This window comes from Danio aesculapii, chromosome 15 (genome assembly GCF_903798145.1).
Source record: "Danio aesculapii chromosome 15, fDanAes4.1, whole genome shotgun sequence".
Taxonomy (NCBI): domain Eukaryota; kingdom Metazoa; phylum Chordata; class Actinopteri; order Cypriniformes; family Danionidae; genus Danio; species Danio aesculapii.
This window is the reverse complement of record NC_079449.1, coordinates 24,094,561-24,114,280: the sequence shown is the minus strand read 5'-3', so window position 1 is coordinate 24,114,280 and position 19,720 is coordinate 24,094,561. Positions and strand designations below refer to the sequence as shown.

At 36.8% G+C, this 19,720-nt stretch overlaps 1 protein-coding gene across 1 annotated transcript in view; it reads left to right on the top strand.

The window, feature by feature from the left end:
- Positions 1–19,720, top strand: part of sez6b (seizure related 6 homolog b) — a 320,673-nt gene that overhangs the window by 276,136 nt on the left and 24,817 nt on the right. The window contains exon 9 of the mRNA XM_056474148.1: positions 1,199–1,337. Coding sequence (XP_056330123.1) covers positions 1,199–1,337 — 139 coding nt within the window. The remainder of the gene's footprint in view (positions 1–1,198; positions 1,338–19,720) is intronic.

Genomic DNA, 19,720 nt, shown 5'->3' with positions numbered 1-19,720 from the left:
TTATGTTCATTCATTCATTCATTTTCTTTTTGGCTTAGTCCCTTTATTAATCCGGCGTCTCCACAGCGGAATGAACTGCCAACTTATCCAGCATGTTTTTACGCAGCGGATGCCCTTCCAGCTGCAACCCATCTCTGGGAAACATCCACACACATCACTCATTCACTACGGACAATTTAGCCTACCCAATTCACCTGTACCGCATGTCTTTGGACTGTGGGGGAAACCGGAGGACCCGGAGGAAACCCACGTGAATGCAGGGAGAACATACAAACTCCACACAGAAACACCAACTGACCCAGGCGAGGCTCGAACCAGCGACCTTCTTGTTGTGAGGCAACAGCACTACCTACTGCGCCACTGCATCGCCACATTTTATGTTGCTTTAACTTATTTTGAAAAGTTAATCAGGTTTCAACTACATTTTTTTATGTCATGCACAGTTTAACTTAATATTTTTAGTCAGTTTAATCGATGTAAGTTGAGATGACTAGAAAAGTTCATTTGATTCAACTCTAAAATTTAGGGGAGCAAGATTTTTTTGACAGTGTATTAATACAAATGTTAAACTGAGACTTAAAAACATTCATTAAAACATATCTATTGCATATGGTTGAAGACTTTGATTTTAAATTTTTTTAATATTTGCCAAATGATGTTCAACAGAGCAAGGAAATTTTCACAGTATGTCAGATAATATTTTTTCTTCTAAAGAAATTCTAATTTGTTTTATTATTTTTATTAATTTTTAAAAACATTTTATGGTCGATATTATGAGCTCCTTTAATATTTTTTTCGATAGTTTACAGAACAAACCATTGTTATACAATAACTTGCCTAATTACCCTATCCTGCCTAGTTAACCTAATTAACCTAGTTAAGCCTTTAAATGTCACCTTAAGCTGTAAAGAAGTGTCTTGAAAAATATCTAGTCAAATATTTACTGTCATCATGACAAAGATAAAATAAATCAGTTATTAGAAATGAGTTATTAAAACTATTATGTTTAGAAATCTTCTCTCCGTTAAACAGATAATGGGGTAAAACAAAATAAACAGGGGGGCTAATAATTCAGGGGGGCTAATGATTCTGACTTGAACTGTATGTATTATTTAGATCATAAGTATGTCTTTTAAAGAGGGGTAGATTTGTTTTTATTGGTGACCTCTGTTTTCCTCTGTGTTTGTTTGTATTGCAGCTGTTTGCAGTGGTGAGATCACAGATTCAGCTGGGATGGTTTTGTCTCCAAACTGGCCTGAGGCCTATGATAAGGGTCAGGACTGCATCTGGGGCATCCATGTTGAGGAAGACAAGAGGATCATGCTGGACATCCAAGTGTATGTATAAATGAATTACTTTATCTATAGATTATCCCACAGAAACCAGACAAAAAAAAACACAAATTCTCATCCCAGATCTGTAACTACCAGACAAGGTTTTCATTTGATTTCTGCTATAAATGCAAATAGCTTGTGGGGTGTTTTTTGTGTAGTGGTTTGATTCACATTACATATTTGAATCTGCTCTGGGTCACTAATAATGTGCATTTGAAAACAGTATGTGGCAGACATGTTATAAAAAATGTCTTCCCTATGTTTTCTACTAAAATTATGATGGTTCAATTTTTTTAAAATAGCCATAATTAAAAGTTCTCAAAATATTTATTTAATATTATTTAATATTTAATGTATGTTTTATTTTAATAGTTTGATTTATTATTAATAATAATAATAATAATAATAATAATAATAATAATAATAATAATAATAATAATAATTATTATTATTATTATTATTATTATTATTATTATTATTATTATTATTATTATTATTATAACAAATCACTTTTTTATTAAAACATAATATTCTGTAGGAATTTATTTATTTAGGAATTTATTGTTTGCGTCTGTTAAACATTTTCTAGTATTCAGTGGTGGAAAGAAAATCAAACTTAAGTACCATTACTTGCCTAAAATGTAGTGCAAGTGGAGAAAAAGTATCTGTTGTAAATATTACTTAAGAGTACTCAAGATTAGTGAGTATTACGCTGTAAAAAGCTGATGCATTTACATGTAATTTGTGGATGTGTGTAAACGTAACATTCTGTAGTGCATTTAGTTATTGCCCATCAGGCACACAACATCATAAGATGTTAATATTAAGTTAGATTTAGGTTGTGATGTTTAAAATTCAATGTCTACCAAGCATCTAAAGACCAACCTTATTTTGATGTCCAAAAAAGTCGTCAAATGATGTTGATATTTGGTTGATTTTAGGTTGTGTTGTAAAGTGACCAAATTCCAACATCTGATAAACATCATACGCCCACACAATGTTAAGCTGTAACATCATTAGACGTTGATATTTGGTTTATTCAAAGTTGGATGTTGGACATTGACGTCGGCCGTTGGGTTCTGATGTAAACCTGATTTTCATTTCCAAACAAAATGCAATGTCTTTACGATATTGGGGTTACAATGTCAATCTGAGGTGTTTAAGGCCATTTCGGTCATCAAACAGTAAACAGCTGTCATTTTCTCATCTGAAAGTGCACAGTGTTTAAAACTATTGATTCATTTATAAAAGAGTCGACTCCTAGTACTTCATATAATTCATCTCGATAACGAGTCTTTAGCCATTTTGGCGTGACGTGGATACAAAACTTAAGCCCCGCCCAGTTGTTGTGCGCGCAAATCTGGGACAATTAAAACCTGCGGCCCCACCCACAAGCACAGTAGCAAAGAAAAAGAGGCTAGACACACTGTAGCAGACGCCGGTTGAATCAACGCTGTGTTCAGCTGGATATTATTGAAAGTGTGAGGGAAAGTTAGTGTTATTTTCTCTACCCAAAGATGAAACTGTGAAGAGTCAGTGGTTGAGGTTTATTTTTGCAAAAATACCTCAACATTATAGCCTAGCCTTGTGCAGTTCGAGTGCTTCTGGAATCTATATGCTTACAACGGGGCATTCGTCGACCGTTTGTTAACGGAAGGATTAGAAAAGACTATTGATGTAAGAGACTATGTCAGTACGTGGATCAGTGCATCATGGATCCGTTTCTTCCTCCATTTCACAAGTGTAAGTAAGTGCGATTAAAATGGTTGCCTCCTTGTTTTCTCTAGCTTGCAAATTATGTATTTAATTGTGTTTTGTAACTTGTAACCGCTTGCACTATATCAGGTTAACTCTTTACATTCTCATATCCCATCTAAAGCCACATTGAAAATGCCACGGGTGCCGCTTTGTTTACGGATTTAAACGCGTTTGTGAGCTCGCGTTCCACACCCGTTGCTATGACCAACGTCAGCTGTTCTTACACACTTGCAGCAGTCAAGTTTCAAAATAGTTCAGCTTTTGCCATTGTGTGGATTATTACTGAATGTGCATGAGCAATATGCTGGTGTTTAGCTGCACACACATACCTGCCAACATCTGTCCCTGAAAATCCGGGAGACCGGGGGGTTAGGTTCGGGGTAAGGTGTCTAAATAACACTCAGGGCCGGAGCAAGCTGAACTGGCGCCCTAGGCGAACAGCGATCACGCCGCCCTCAACCCGAAAGTGAAAAAGAAAGTGACCGGTTTGTGGATGAAAGTAAGGAGCGGGAAGGAGGGGGTGGGTGTCGAAGATGAAAGTGAGGACTGGGGGTTCGCGGATGCCGCCCTTACTATTCTGCCATCCACTGTCTCAAAGGACGCACCAGCCCTGATAACACTGGTGAGAACCGGGTACTGTGTACTATGGTGTTAGTAACTAATGTGAAGTTGTTTCTTTAATATGCATTCTGTGTATTCTGTTTTTGAATGTTTCTGTTAAGGACTTTTATTTTGGTGTTGTGTCCTCTGAGGAGGTATGTGTGTGTGTGTGTGTGTTTGTGTGAGCGTGTGTGCGTGTGTGTGTGTGAAAAAAAGATCAGGTAGAGTGTGACAGGCTAGGAGACTCGTGTCGATCTCCTCTCCAGTTCTTGGAGTTTTTGCTCAATAAAATAGTCGTCTGTATTTTCAAGTCCATCGTCTTTATTTACATTCACCCACTGGCAGTCAAAATCCACACCTTTCACTAATATGAAGCGTGTACGCTCTCTTACTACTTCTATATTGTTGATAAGCTGTGCTGGGCATTTCACTCTGTCTCGCGCTGAACGCTGTCAGTGTCGACCAATCGCAACAGGCTGTCATCAGACCAATCAGCGCAGATTAGCTTCGTGCTAAGGAGGGGTTTGGGAACAAATGAATCGCTGAACGATTGTGGAGTCCTGTGGAATTGTGGAAACGATTGTGGAATCATATGGGAGTCGCTGGGATAATTAGGTAAAATAAATGCATATTATAAGACCATGAAAGTGTTTTTTGACCTTGCATGCATATTAGACATTACAAACAAAATATGGCCCTATTAAATGTATAATAGGGGCTCTTTAAGTGTAATTTTATTTTCCATTCAGTTTTCAATTCCCATAATACTGTGATATCCTGATGAGGGATTTTCATGGGTTAATAATTGATCCACATATATTTTCAATCAATTGACATCTGTTGCCCTACTCCACATACCTGACCAAGGTGTCTGAAAGTGCATACATTCCTCCAAAAAAACAAAAGAAAAACAAAAATCTCAGTGTTTGGCCTCTCCAGAGTTTTCGTTTTTTTTCCAGAGTTTCTTTCTCAGCTTTTAATGCATCACCTCTAGAGACTGCAACTGCATCTGCTGCATCCTTTCCTCACAGCGAGCGAAGTGTGGATCAAATCCGCTGTGGCTTCATCAAGCCCTTCCTGCGCACACACTCCCTGCGCACCCGTCGCTCTCTAACTCCAGACGTCTACAGCCTCAAACACGCATCTCCACGGGGCCGTGCTTTGTCCTTGATGTGGCTGAGATTGCAGCGCCATTACGAACTCAGCTACTTTGCGTCATCCTCTCCCTACTGACCCATTCAGATCCATTCTGTTCTTCTCTCACCATTCAAACCAAACACCCATTATACACACCGCTCTGGGCATTTCTGTTGAACTCAAAGACCTCGGTTGATTTTTCTGAAGATCTTCCAAAGCATACATCTTTAAAGCGCTGAGACAACAACGCAGCTCTCTTTCAGATTCTCCCTAAACTCATTCAGAATTAACCCACAGAACTGTTTGGATTTCTCTGCGTTGCATCAATAATTGCTGTGATCTTCATTGGTGGCTCCTGCTGTCAGCCAAGTTCTCGGAGGCTTATGCTGAATTTAAGTGAGGGTTCATGGGAGAGGTTGAGTGTGTTTGTAAATTGCGGTTAACATCGCATCAGGTTTATTCAGTTCGCGCTCCCTGCCAAATCCCAGGCAGTCTAACTGCGCTGGCAGAGAGATCGAAAGATGGCAAGTTGAGAGAGAGTTATTTTCTCTGCAGTTTCTTGTGGGGGGAAAAACAGATTCAGACTGCTCGGAGCTTTAAGCTAGATGAACATACCTTTCTCTAACAGGGAGAAATACTCTAAATGATGGGTTTTTAGAATCTGGTGAGCTGCCTTTAAGAAGCCACATTATTTTAAGGGTTAGTTCACCCCAGAATGAAAAGTCTGTTATTAATTACTCGTTTTCATGTTATTCCAATGCTGAGAGTTTTGTTCATCTTTAGAGCACAAATTAAGATATTTTAGATCAGGGGTGTCAAACTCCATACCTGTCAACCCTCCCATTTTTTTCAGGATTCTCCCGTAATTTACAATTCAATCCCACTATCATCCCGTAAAGGTATTTTCCTGTATTTCTCCTGTATTTTCAGTCCTTCTGGCAATAAACACTAAGGAGCCGATCCTCCTTATACGCAACTCATACCGCCGAATCACCAGGGGCCGCCCCTTGCTCTTAATTGTGAGTGTTCTGCGCTTTCGTTTTATTTAGGCATGAAAACACTTTGAAATAAATATAAAAACGGCGGGATTCCCTTTTCTTTTCATTTCAGATGTCGTCGCGCTTCCTATGCAATCCTCAAAACAGTCATGTAGCGGTGCGTGACTGTCAGCTGCCGTGCTCCATAGTGATAAATAGACGCTGTTTCCTAAACAGATTCTGTACACGTGATTTGAAGCGGAGGGAAAGTCTGGGTTTTGGGTGCGTGTTTGAATGGTTTGAACAGACATATACACATCATTAATAATAATAATAACATCTAAAGATGTCGATCTTGGTGGTTTTTTTTAAACACAACTAATTTTGTCTTAAATGAGCATAAACAGTTATGAAAGCAATCGAATGCTTTCATTATAATGTTAGATCTGTGCATTTTTAAAGTGACACTCTGTTATTTAATGTAATCAAACGAAAAATCCAAGTAAATGAGATTCATGCGTTGCTCTTTAATCAGAATGTGTAAGTTATACACTGAAGAAAAGATTAATGAGATTTGATAACTTGATTGTATTTCTTTATAATAGCTATTAAATTTAATAAGCTGAACTGTTTGCTAATGTATTTGCTGCTAATGTATGCTATGTATTTTTTCTATTGTAGAATAATAATAATAAAAGATATTATCGACCATTTACTGTTTATTTACAATGAAACAGCTCCAGAAGAACATATTTAGTAATTTTGGGATTGTCCTTTATTACGGTGGCCATATACCTTATTTCCACATCCGAATGTTGACAGGTATGGTCGAACTCACTTCCTGTAGGGCTGCTGCTCTACACAGTTTAGTTCTAGGTCTTGATCAGGTGTGTGTGATAAGGGTTGGAACCAAACTGTGCAGAGCTGTGGCCCTCCAGGAGTTTGACACCCCTGTTTTAGGTTAAATAAGATAGCTCTCTCATCCTCCATAAGACTCATTCACACTATGAGGGACTTGCAGTGGCAAAACGACAAGCAACCGCTCTGAAACTTCTGGTGACCTCCGTCTACGCAAGCGACAGCAACCATTGGTGACCAGATGGGCATGTCGAGCGACATGACAAAGTTGAGAATCCTTCAACTTTATGCAAATGAAGAGCGACTTTTTTGAGCGACAGCCAATAGGAGTAACAGTAGAGCTCACATAATCCTCTCTCAGCTTGCTCAGAGGCCGGTTGTATTCTCCATGCTGTAGACCTACACAGACCTGCGTTTGCAGCAGGTTGCCACCCAGAGCAACAGTCAGCTACAATGTCACTGGTAGTATAATGAGGCAATATACAACAACGGTCCCAAAATGGGTAGTTCAGTCCAGAAAAGGAACTAAAAACATCAAAACTTTACATGTGACTTCAAGAACACTTTTGTGCGCAAAAAACTAAAAACACCTTTTTTTGCCAACAGATTATGTTGCATATTTTTTGTGCATTTTATTGCCCATAGTAAATACAGTAACACGCAGGAGAAAAGATATAGTCAAACAAAGTAATTCATCCATCAATTTTTTTATTTTTTTATTTATTTTTTGCCAGACAAAAGTCTTCTTGGAGCTTCATATGGTTACAGTTGAACCACTGAAGTCATATGGATTGTTTTGAACATTTCAGGACTGTTGCTGTCTATGGAAAATGAGGAAGCTCATGTATTCAATCTAAAATATCTTCATTTATGGTTCCTAAGATGAATGAAAGTCTTGGGGGATTGGAAGAGTAATTATTAACAGAAATAGTTCATTTCAATTTTGGGGTGATCTTTCATCTCTTAAAGGCAAGGTTCACCACAAAATTCAAATTTGCCGTTAGTTTACAAACACTAAGGCCATAAAGGTATTTTATTTATTTATTTGTTTATTTATTTATTTATTTATTTATTTATTTATTTATTTATTTATTTATTTGTTTGTTTGTTTGTTTTATTTAGTTTTTGTTTCATTTCTATAAATACAGGGACAATGTACAACATGGCATGTTGTGTCAGAGTTAGCTATAAAGCTAATTTACATCTGTAGTCCCTGGGCAGGATGTTGTAACAAAATGAACAATATTAAATTAGAAAATACTACAATACACACTTACAAAACATACATACAATCTGTCATGGTCAATAAAATTCAACCAAATCAGTGATTAAATGTTTGATTTTTCTTAAGCCACACTTTAATCACAATTTTAAAAATATTAAAAGGGGTTCTCTGAATATTAAAAAGTGGTACTCTATTTACAATTTTGATGTTTCATAAAATGCAAATCAATGACCGATAAGCCTAAAACATATACAGTTAAAAATTAATTAGTCTCCTGATGATCTCCAGTCTGTTCTAAAATACAAGCTTCACAACCAGTGTTTTCACTCATCAAGACAAATTAATAGAATAAATGAACGTCAATAACAATAAAAATAATTACGTAGCATTGCATTCAATTTAAGCTAATTATTCATCATATAAATGCTTAATTGTCTCGCAGATTAAATGAAATGGTGACACTGCTTGTGTGCTTTTTACTCTGTCCAGTATTTTACACATCATTAGACACATATTTATAAATAAAGAGATCAAATTAAGAAAAACCTCTTAAAGACATTTGACATTTTCTTCTAAAATTTGCATATTTCACTGACTCCTCTGTGTAGGCTCGGTAATTTTACTTTAATAACTTCTTTTCATTGCCTTTAAATTGAATTAACTGAACATAAACATAGGAGGATGAGAAAAAATGCCCATTTTAGGAGAATATTTCAGATGGCATTTAGAGGTTTTTAAAATAAAAATAGGTTTAATTCATTTCATTCAATTAAAGTATTAAAAAAATAAATGTATTAATTCATGTTTTTATACTACACATCAGTCTTTCACAAGTTTGGGTTTGGTAAGATTGTCTTTTTCTTTTCTTCTTGTTTCTCTTCCAAACATTAGTTTCGCATATCAAGATTTTAGCAAAAACGCTGTAAAATAAAATAAAATAAAAAGTATAACTCACTTCATTGATCTACCTTCATTGAACTTTTGAGCTACCATTCTATGTATGCTATGAGAGGATAGGATAAACTTTTTTTTGTCCCCGAGAGGAGGTTTGTCTTGGGCAAAAAGGTGCTACAATGTTGCTCTAAGCAGACAATAAAATAAATAAAACCAACAAAACAATTAAGAACACATTGTTTACAAAATAAGACCATATATAAATATGAAATATAAAGCACAGAACACAGTCAGGTGCTAATGTACTACAGGTTTTTGGTAGAGTTCTACAGTTTTATCGAGGTAGGAACAAACGAAAGCTTCAATCTATTGTTTTTACACATTGACATTCTCAGTCGTTTTCCTGATGTAACAGCTGATGTTCACTGAAAAGGGGATGTTTGGAATCAGCACTAATATTTATTTGAACATACTACTAAACTCACATACTGTTTTACGATATAGCATGGAAGTAGTGGAGATGCTATTTGTGTGGTTGACTGAGTCTGCTGTGCTTCATTTAGGAAGCCTATGCAGCCAGTAGTAATATCTCTTGATTTGGAACAGAGTCTGAGAATGTGCTGTGAAAGAAAGCAGAGAACGGGGAGTTGGAAATAAAAACAAGGGCAGATGAAGGGGCATGTCGTGCATAAAGAGGATGCAGAAGTGGGATGCACATCGCACAAAGGTTAATAACAAACTCAACAGAACAACAATTATTTTATTTGGTGTTTTTATGAATGTGAAATCAATTATGTGAGCCGGGAAACAAGTGTTGAGTGTGATTGTGCCATCAGGTGAGGTGCAGAACATGAGGCCCTGTTGTGTCAGACCCAGATAGATTATTCATGCATTCAATAATTTGGCTGCCTTAATTAAGATTCACTCATTTGCATATGGTTCCTTTCGCATTTGTCATGTTTTCTCTCTCTCTCTCTCTCTCTCATTGCGAGTGTCCCGACTGTAGCACACATTGTGGATTGTGTAATGAATGACATCCTGGATGTTTTTTGCTGGAGCTGCAGTCAACATAATTAATTTCCCATTTATTTTTTTGGTGGAGATAATGGTGGGAGATGGCGAGTTTTCTCTCTTTTTCTGCTAGTGCATGAGGTCCAGATGTCTACAGACAGTTGTGCTAGTGTGCAAATATTTTCCTTTTTTCTGTCTGATATTAACATCTGGTTCGGTTTGAGACAAATTAGATTACTGGACGTACAAATGTGAATGACTTCCAAAATATGTTATATTAAGATGTATATTAAGATGCATCAACATGAAGGATCATGTAAGGCTTTTGCATATGGTGTTCAGTTAAAGGGATAGTTCATCTAGTAATGAAAATTACCTTATCATTTATTCTCCCTCATGTGGTTTTACATTTTTATGATTTAATTTTCTTTTTATCAAAAGATGATATTTTGCTATTAATTCTGCTTGCCCATTGAGTAGGAAGTCAATCGCCCCTTTTTACACAGTGATACCAGTTAATATCTGGAGAATTTCCAGAACGACTTTACCGGTGCATTCAAAAAGGTACTGTTCACACAGGGAAGAACGTTCTGGAATTTTTCAGAGAAAAAAAAAACATTGGTTATTACCCAGAAAAGACGTCTAAATGGCTGCTCTTGTATTTGTAAATGTAGAAGTGGTTGGGATTTTGTTAATTGCATTCATGCAGCTGCTTTGTCCCAGAAACATCCAAAGGCTTAACCTTAAATGGCAGCTAAATGTTTACACATTTGATTACTTTACAATTATATGGAGTAACCCTTTCGCATGTCGAGATGTGCACAATTTGTGTATGTGCTGGCGCTCACCGGAGCACTCCTCCACGTGCACACACGTCAAGCAACTGAAGCAGAGCTTAAAGGTAAACAAATAGTGGTTTATCATAAGCATTTTATCGATCATTTTTTACACAGTTGGCATTAAGAAGGAACATAGTAACGTTATCTGACTAACATCTAATAGGTAAATGTGTCTAGAAAAATATTTAAAGGCTATTATTTTTATAATCAGCATGGATGTAAGTGCGTCTGAATATTCGGATTGGCTGGAGTAGACGTCTCACGTCAGCACGTTCTAAATGTGAATGCGCTCAATCCTTCTGCGGCAATCCTTCTTTATTGACACAGCGCAGCATTCCAGCAAATTACTGGTAATGTTACAACTTCTCTTTCCAGAAAATTCCCGAAACAATTTTAACGATATTTTCAAATAGGGCCTGTTCACACACTCTGGGCTCTATTTTGACGATCCATGCGCAAAGTGCAAAGCGCAGGGCGCAAATGCATTAAGGGTGTGTCAGAATGTACTTTTGCTATTTTAAGGACGGAAAAATCTGCTTTGCACAGTGGCGCATGGTCTTACAGGGTTAAGCTTATTCTCTTAATGAGTTATAGGTGTGTTCTACGAATAAACCAATCAGAATCTCATCTCCCATTATGTTTAAGAGTCAGTTGCGTCGTGCCATGGTGCATTTGCTATTTACGTGGCGGACTTTGTAAGTGGAAAAACTGAACACTTCACTAGAGAGAAAACAGTTAAATAGAGCATCTACTGCGTGAGAATGAGAGATGAGGCTCCTTATTATTCACTTTCACTCTCGTGGATAGGGAAACGTGTTGTACGCACAAACATCTATTAGCCTATACATAATTAATTTCGTTTGTTAAGCACAAAGATTTGTTTCAAAACTATTTCTAAATTTAGTTCTAATTTCCTACAAGCGAATAGATGAACAGTAATGACGAAGTGTGGTCAAAAATCTGAGTTATATCCAAATAGACATGCTATGCCCCATATGGTCTAAAACCTGACAGGTGGGTAAATCTAAGCTTGTTTTTAATAAAACAAATATAAATATGCATATAATAAATAATACTGCTAATAATGATAACATTACACAAAAGCAAATTGTCATGAATAAACTGAAAAAGCCACCCGAGATGAAGAAGGCATGAAAGTATGGTTTTTATATTTATAGGCTAGAAAATAATATTTTTTTGTAATATTTTAATCCTTTGTATTTATATCTTATATATATCCTTATTATATCCTATATATATCCTTATTATATTCTATATATATCCTTGATATTTAAAGCGCAAATGCATTTGCTATTTAAACAGCTTGGCGTAAATGTCAAAACGACCCTTGCGCCAAGCTGAAACTAGCAAACAACGATTGCGTCGCACCGCATTGCACCGGGTGTATGATAGGGCCCGATACCTTTTTGGAAAATTGCAGGTAATTTTCCGGAAAGGTCTGTATGTGTGAAAGGGGCTAATGAATGTAGGCCACATGCATTTTTCTAAATATTTTTTGTGTTCAGCAGAAGAGACATTTAAATAGTTTTTGAAGAATAAATGATGGCAGGAAATGATGTCAGGATTTTCATTTTTGCGTGAACTGTCCCTTTACTGCAATAATACTTAATTTGTGAATTGTTTAGTATACATGAAACAGAATTTTCAGAAGTTCAAGGGATTGTTCACCCTCGAGATGATCTTTTATCATACCTATCAAACCTGTTAACTTGATTATTACAGTGAGATTTTTGTTTTAAAATAAATTATTTTCATTAGCAAGGGTGGATTGGTTTGCTAAAGCTACTATTCATTTCAATTCAATTCACCTTTATTTCTATTGCGCTTTTACAATGTAGATTGTGTCAAAGCACCTTCTCATAGAAGATTATAGTAAATTAAAACAGAGTCATTCCAGTTATCAGAGTTTAAGTTCAGATCAGTTTAGCTCAGTTAAGTGTGGTACTAAAATAGTAATACTAGAAAGAAAGAAAGAAAGAAAGAAAGAAAGAAAATCTGCTTCAAATGAATGCTATTTTAAAGTTTTCTATAATAATAATCATATAATTATATAATAATAATATATTAAAAACATTGACAATACTAAGAAATGTTATATAAACATCAAATCATCATAACTTTTATGATTTCTTAAGACCCCGCTAAACTAAAGATAGACGTAAAAACTTCTGAAAATAAAACTATATGTTTAAAAATTTATTTTGAAATGTAACAATGTCTCACATTTCTAAATAACATTATTTTGCTGTATTTTGGCGCAATCAAGAAAACGTTACGAGAAAAAAAGACACACTTCAAAAAATCTTAGCGATTTTAAACTATTTTATTATCATAAACATACAGTATCTGCATATTAAATCCCCAGAATCAACATATTTGTATGTATGTATGTAATCATCATTCTGAATACTATATGTATACTTAATATTGACCCAGCAGTCCAGGAGCTTGCAGGTGAATTGTTCAGCAATGTCTCTGGAGTCATTCTGGTCCAGTGTGAACCCATGCATCCCCCATCATTATAATCTCCAAATTACAAAATTTATCATTGGACATATGGGACATTATCAGCCAACTCATCGAGTGAGACGTATAGTGGAGGAAAATGAGAGAGGAGGGAACCATCCACAGCTGTTCAGCCTGAGAGAGAGACTAATAACAAATCGACAAGCAGTCGTGCACTTATTTCCATTATTTTGTTCCTTACATTCTTACATGCATCTTCTAAAAAGCGATCACTGGTCCACAGGTTCTTATTTCTACATTCAGAGGCTTTCAGTTGCGCCTGAATCATGGAAAATGTAATACCACAGCCCTGGCCACTGCTGGAGGCTCATTATTGGTCCGTAAGAACATTTTAGCCCGATGATGAATATGCACCCAGTCCTCTGTAATCATTCATCAATGTACGGCACACTCCCAATTACCTGAGAACGTGGGGCGTAATGAAGGCTGATGAATTCATTTAGCAGGGGGAGGGTGGGAGGGTAGGGTTTGGGGCTCTGGATGGGAGGGAGGGGGGATTGGAGGTGCACAGGTGACAGCTGGCACACCTGCATACAGGCTTTCATGGACCTAGCGGCACAGCAGGGAATGCTGGATATCTCAGAGCCACTCAAAGATTGGGATTCCCATAAGAGCTACAGCCCTCTACTGGAGCTGAGGAGCACAGCTGTGCAAGACCATCAAAATCAGATAACAAATAAGAATTAATGTAATATGATAACAAGGTGATAACTCTGAGCTGTTCACGTTGATGCCAATATAAATAAGCATTTTTAAAAAACATCAAATTAAATTCATGTACAGTATGCGGCTGTTGTTCTGATGGAAGATGGGTACACTGTGGTCATAAAGGGATGGACATGGACAGCAATGGCACTTAGGTTGGCTGTAACATTTAAATGATGATCATTTTGGATTTAAGGGGCTCAGATTGTGCCAAGAAAATATCCCAACACCATTACACTGAACCATTGATACAAGCCAGGATGGGCCCATGCTTTCATGTTGTTCAGAGTAATTTCTGTCTACCCTGCCATCCGAATGTGCTACACATTCTCATTCTCAAGTTGTCACATGTTATTGACATCTATTTGGTGTATCTTTTTAGTGAAGAGGGTACAACGAACTGAAATGATGGCATTTTGAACAAAATCTGGCCAAAACAAAGTTTGTTTTGAGTAATTTCTGCAGTTCTAAATGGCTTATCAAAGTTCGTTTTGGCTTTTAAACACCTTTGAGCTACAATTGTTCTGTATAATTACGCAATCATTGAGGGTGAGGGGGGGGGGGTAGTCCTGTAACTCTGCGTTTCATTTGTATCTCATATCTATGGAGGTCAAACAGGAGAACAACATCCTACACAACAACACCAATTAGCAACATGGATACACTGGAGGGTCAAGTAGCAAAGCTGATACAGATGTATGTGCAGTTGTACGATTGCATGTGGAAAGGTTTTAAAGACTTGTCATGCAATGCCTTTTAAAGTTCTAAAGTTTTTTTCTATATTAACACATGGTTAATTGGCAATCGTAACCGCTAAACTCGAATCTTATGTCATGATAAGCACCTCGTTTTTAAGACGGTGTGTCATGTTAAAAGAATTTTAAGTTTTAACAAAGACTGATTTCATGCGGCAGCCATTTTAAAAGCGAAATTGAGGCTGCGATGGGATGAAACCCAGAAGTATCGCCAGGAGTCACACAGGAACGTTGTGTACCTGGCTGTATATCTTATCAGCGAAGAGAAAGTGACACAAATTTTAAATTTCACCCCTTTTCGAGTGACCCGAAGGTTCGTTCTGAATAGATAGTGAAAATAAGAAGGTATATTAGACCACATTTTCAGCTAAGGAAAATGGCACTAGTTAGCTAACGTTATCTTTCCCAAACACGTTTTAGATGCCATTTATCAAACTCAAGTTAATAAACTGATTCTTTCACTATATTAGACTTGTCAAGATACTGAATTTCGGTACTGAAATAAAAAAAAAAACGTCCATTTCCCGCTAACGTTTAAATGCTGTTGAGCACATTCTTAAACACCGCTGATTTACCATAGTATTCACCAGTGCTCAACAGAAATGACTGTGATTGGCTGTGAAGGTTATCAGTTCACTGCACTTCACCGATGTTTACCGAGTGCAAACACAAACGAGCAATCGACTGATCTTCGCGGCTTTAAAGCGCTCCAGTGTCCCTGTATTTGTATTTGCACTCGATGAAGAGCGGTGAACTGATTACCTTTATGGCCAATCACAGTCATTTCTGTTGAGCACTGGTGAATACTATGGCAAATCAGCAATGTTTAAGAACAAGCTCAGCGGCGCTTAAATGTTAACATTTACCGACCATTTAAATGACAACACTATTACCGACAGCACGAGGGTGTGCTTCAGTGGACTGCATTGTTTTATCGTGCACTGGGTTACATAGGCTGAAGCTGGAAAGTGGCCCCACGGTGTTTATCTGGTGCCATGAACTGAAGCCTAGAAGGACTCTTAAGCGTATTACTCTTAAAGAGATTGTGATTTTGTTTGATGCCTAATATGCTTTTAATTGTTTAAATTAAACTTAACTGAAACTTATTAAAATGATGTTTACACAATATCTGCATTTTGAAATTGCGACAAAAGCTGGTGGTTTGTAATCCACAGCATGTTGTTGCAATGTTTACAGTGCTGATCCTATACTTCCGGGTTTCTTCCCACCGCAGCCTCGCTTTCATTTTTTAAAATGGTGGCCATGTGAAATAATCGTATTCCTGAGTGCTGCATCTCGCATTTTAAGACGCACCCATTCTATCTGTATGTCTGTCTGTCTGTCTGTCTGTCTATCTATCTCTAAACGTTTTTTAGGTGTCCTTTCATTTCTTTCTTTTTTTTTTTGTTTGTGAATTTTGTTCCATTTTTGTTCACTATTTAAAATGCAATGCAAAAACATAAGGATGTGTTTGAGTCATACTCCAGCTGTTTTTTCATGTGTTGCATCAGTGTATGAATCCATTTTAACGAGATATTTTTTGATTGACCGGGAGCATTTGATTTGTTTATTATTCATTTTCTACTGTGTTTTTGGCATTGGGTTTTCAGTAGGCATGGCTACAGAGCTCTGTATGGCGGTTCTGTGCACCTCAGAGAGTCACAGGCTTTAGAAGGCTGGTAATAAATCAAGGCTGTCTCATCCCCCCCAGGCACAGAGCCAGAGCCCAGACCAATATTTAACTTTCTAATTAAAGAAGAACTCTGCAAAAACAGAGGAACTAATTTCTCTCCTTTATTTGAGGAAGCATCATCCTCTATACGTCTCTCTGGAAATGTTGACAATCCAAATGAAGGTTTAGCCTCCTCTGTTTGACTGGCTATTCCCAGTGCCAGAAGTGTACAGCTCTTCGTGCTGAAGTAACTGGGGCTTATCCTCCTTCATCTCAGGAAAGTCTTGTGTTAATTTGCTGCCTCGGTCATGAGTCCATTTTAAACAAATCGCTGTGGACTAAAGGCCAAGGCAGACTCTCTTGTGGCCCTATAGTGGGGTTCATTCCTTGTTGAATTAAACCAACTCAATGTAATATTGTAAGAAATTACAATGCGAGAGCATTAATTGATTAATAGTTACAGTAAAACTCTGTTAAGAGAAGATATTAATTTCAAATAAGTGCTTTCCTTCATGGATTCTTAAAAATGTATCACCGTTTCCTCTAAAATATTATGAAAAAGCACCAATTAGCCAAGTTTCTAGGCGCCAAATATGCCTATTATAGATTTATTAGATATAATTTTATTGTGTTTATTTAAATCAATTTATACAACAGTTCTGTCTGCTTCTTGAATCTGATTGACTGATGGTCGTGCGATATTCTGCAACAACAGCACTCGTACAGCCTCTTCACCCTACACTCTTGTGTATTTCTCCGGCCACATACAGTGACAAGCAGAAGACACTCTACAGTTTGACAAAGATTGCAGCTGTTGGACAACATCATGTACTTTTGAGGCTTTTTTAGCCGATAATGTAGATTGCAACTAGTTAATTTATAAAGGTGAATTAGCAATGGTTTCTGCTGTTCTGACGTCAGCTGCAGATGTGAATGAATGGTGGAAGAAAGTAGTTCCTCATACGTAAGGGTTTTTGAGACTCTACATGTTTGATTTCCTTTTTTATACACACGGTTATGCCATCGAACTGTTGTATAAATGCAATATCACACTTGTAGCAATGCGATATGGCTGTATATCATCACTGGTGGGACACCAAGGCACTCATCCTGTGGCCTCGAGCCAACGCACACCTCCCACCAGTGCCAATATACAGCCATATTACACTGCTACTCATGTGATATTGCTCATATATCCAGACTTTTTGAACATAACAAAAGTTCCTTTAAAATAATTTGATAAATATGTTCTGAAAATCTTTTTTTTTGTAATAAACATTATCAATGTTATTTTCAAACATCTCATCTTGTCATATAGTAAACACTGAATACTGTTTAAAAATACTACATGACTTTAATTATTATAATTTTTGATATGATCATTTTTAAGCAGAAATCTAGAAATTGTTCTGATGTTAATGCAGATTTAAAATGGTAGTGTTTTTTAATCAGATATTTGCATTTGCTGTAACAGAAAACAATGGTGTCTAATCTATCAATGCCTTGGGAAAAAAAATATGCGTCAGAATAGTGTCACTTTACTGAATGGCCTTTAAATGAAAGAGTTCAAATCAGAAATAAGCAAAGTAATAAATCAACTTGATAGTTTTTTACAGAGAATATTTAGATGTAACAACATTTTCGATGGTTACAATTTCAGCTACTGTTTTTTTGTTTACTGTAGTTGAGTGTAATGGATTATTATTATGTAATAGTTCTTTTTTTTTCCTTAAAGTTACAGTATGTAACTTTTGGCACTGTAGCAGTAAGTAAAACGGTTTGCAAGATGGATTTATTCAGATAAAAAATTCAGTTAATTCTGAAAAAAAAAAACAATGTAACATATTGCAGCTTTATTATAATAACTGTAGGTTTCAAGGACACATTGGGGGTCGAATCGTGGGTAAAGCTGTTGTTGGTGTGTGGAGCAGAAGCCCAGCCCTCGGCATTGGGGTTTAGATTGGAAATGGTGTTTTTCCATCAGGGCAATCATTCAGGTAGATGATTCTGTGCTAAACAGACACTGGAAAAGAGGAGGGAAGACAGGCTTCTTTATGCCGCCTCACAATTTGACGCTTGCAAACAGTTGGCCTGTCATCCGTGTAAATTACAGATAGGTACAGATAGGCTCGGATTGCTTGACAGACGATGGATCATAATGTATTAGTTTTCCAAAGAAACACCAGCCGCAAACACACACACACACACACACACACACACACACACACACACACACACAGACACACAAAATACTCCCATTTATGTCTCAAGCAAACAGAATTAAATGCATTTTCTGCCTTTCACCAGCAGAAATGTCTCTCAGAGATGCAGAGAGTGTCTCGGTTGACATTCTTTTATTTTTTTAAAAAAGCCAGCATTTGTCACTTCCTTTTCCAGGACGATGTGTCTGCAAGCCCCATAAGAGAGTTTAATGCATTCTGATGGCGGCTGTGTTGTCGGCCAAGTCAAGCTGAGCCTGTTTTTGTGATTAAACAAAATGAAATTACTGCCAGCAAATGGAAAGCATGATTGATTTTCTCGGCAGATACGGTGTGCGGCTACGCAAAGGCTTGTTTAACTTTATCACAACAAATCCAATAAGGGGCTGACACAGTTTCACTTTCTCCGGGTCCTCAGAGCGGGTCAGGGCCTCTTCTGGCTTAAATCTGGAAATAGATACAGATATCTGCCTGCATATACAGTGTTGATGGCAGAATAACATCGATTAAATCCTTATGTAAAAGTGTATGTGTGTGTTATGATTTATGTGGTTTACAAGGACTAAATACTGTACATAACTGCAGATTAACTGTGTTTACATGCTACCAACCCTTTACGCAACTCTTTTACTTTTCTAATTTTGATAATAATGTAATGATGGGCACTTTTTGTGAAGCTGCTTTGGAATGATAATTGTTGTAAAAAGAGCTATACACGTAAACTTGAATTGAATTGAATTTAACTTAATTGAATTAAATTTAATTGAATTGACAAAATTTCATAGTGACATGGGTGTGGTATTACACTGTTAAAGTATGTAAAGTAAAATCTACAATGTTATTCTTTAATCTTTAACCTTTAATTCAAAATCTGTCCATTTGCTTACACCAGTGAAGTGGCGATCCTTTTCTGTGGAGGTCAGTTTGATGGTTTCAGACTCAATATCCTTAATCACACCCCTCTTACTGAGCTAATGATGCTCCTACTCGATAATCCATTTCAGTTGGAAGTATAAAAACATACTGGAATAAAAGACTCAACAACTGTCTCATATTCCAAAATGCTTAAAGGGGTGGTCCAGAGTGTATTTTTAAGGCTTGTTTGTGTTGATAAGATGAAAAGCAAGGTGTGCTCATCCTTCATTTGTAAAAAATCAAGTTATTCGTTCATATATCTTACTGATTATAT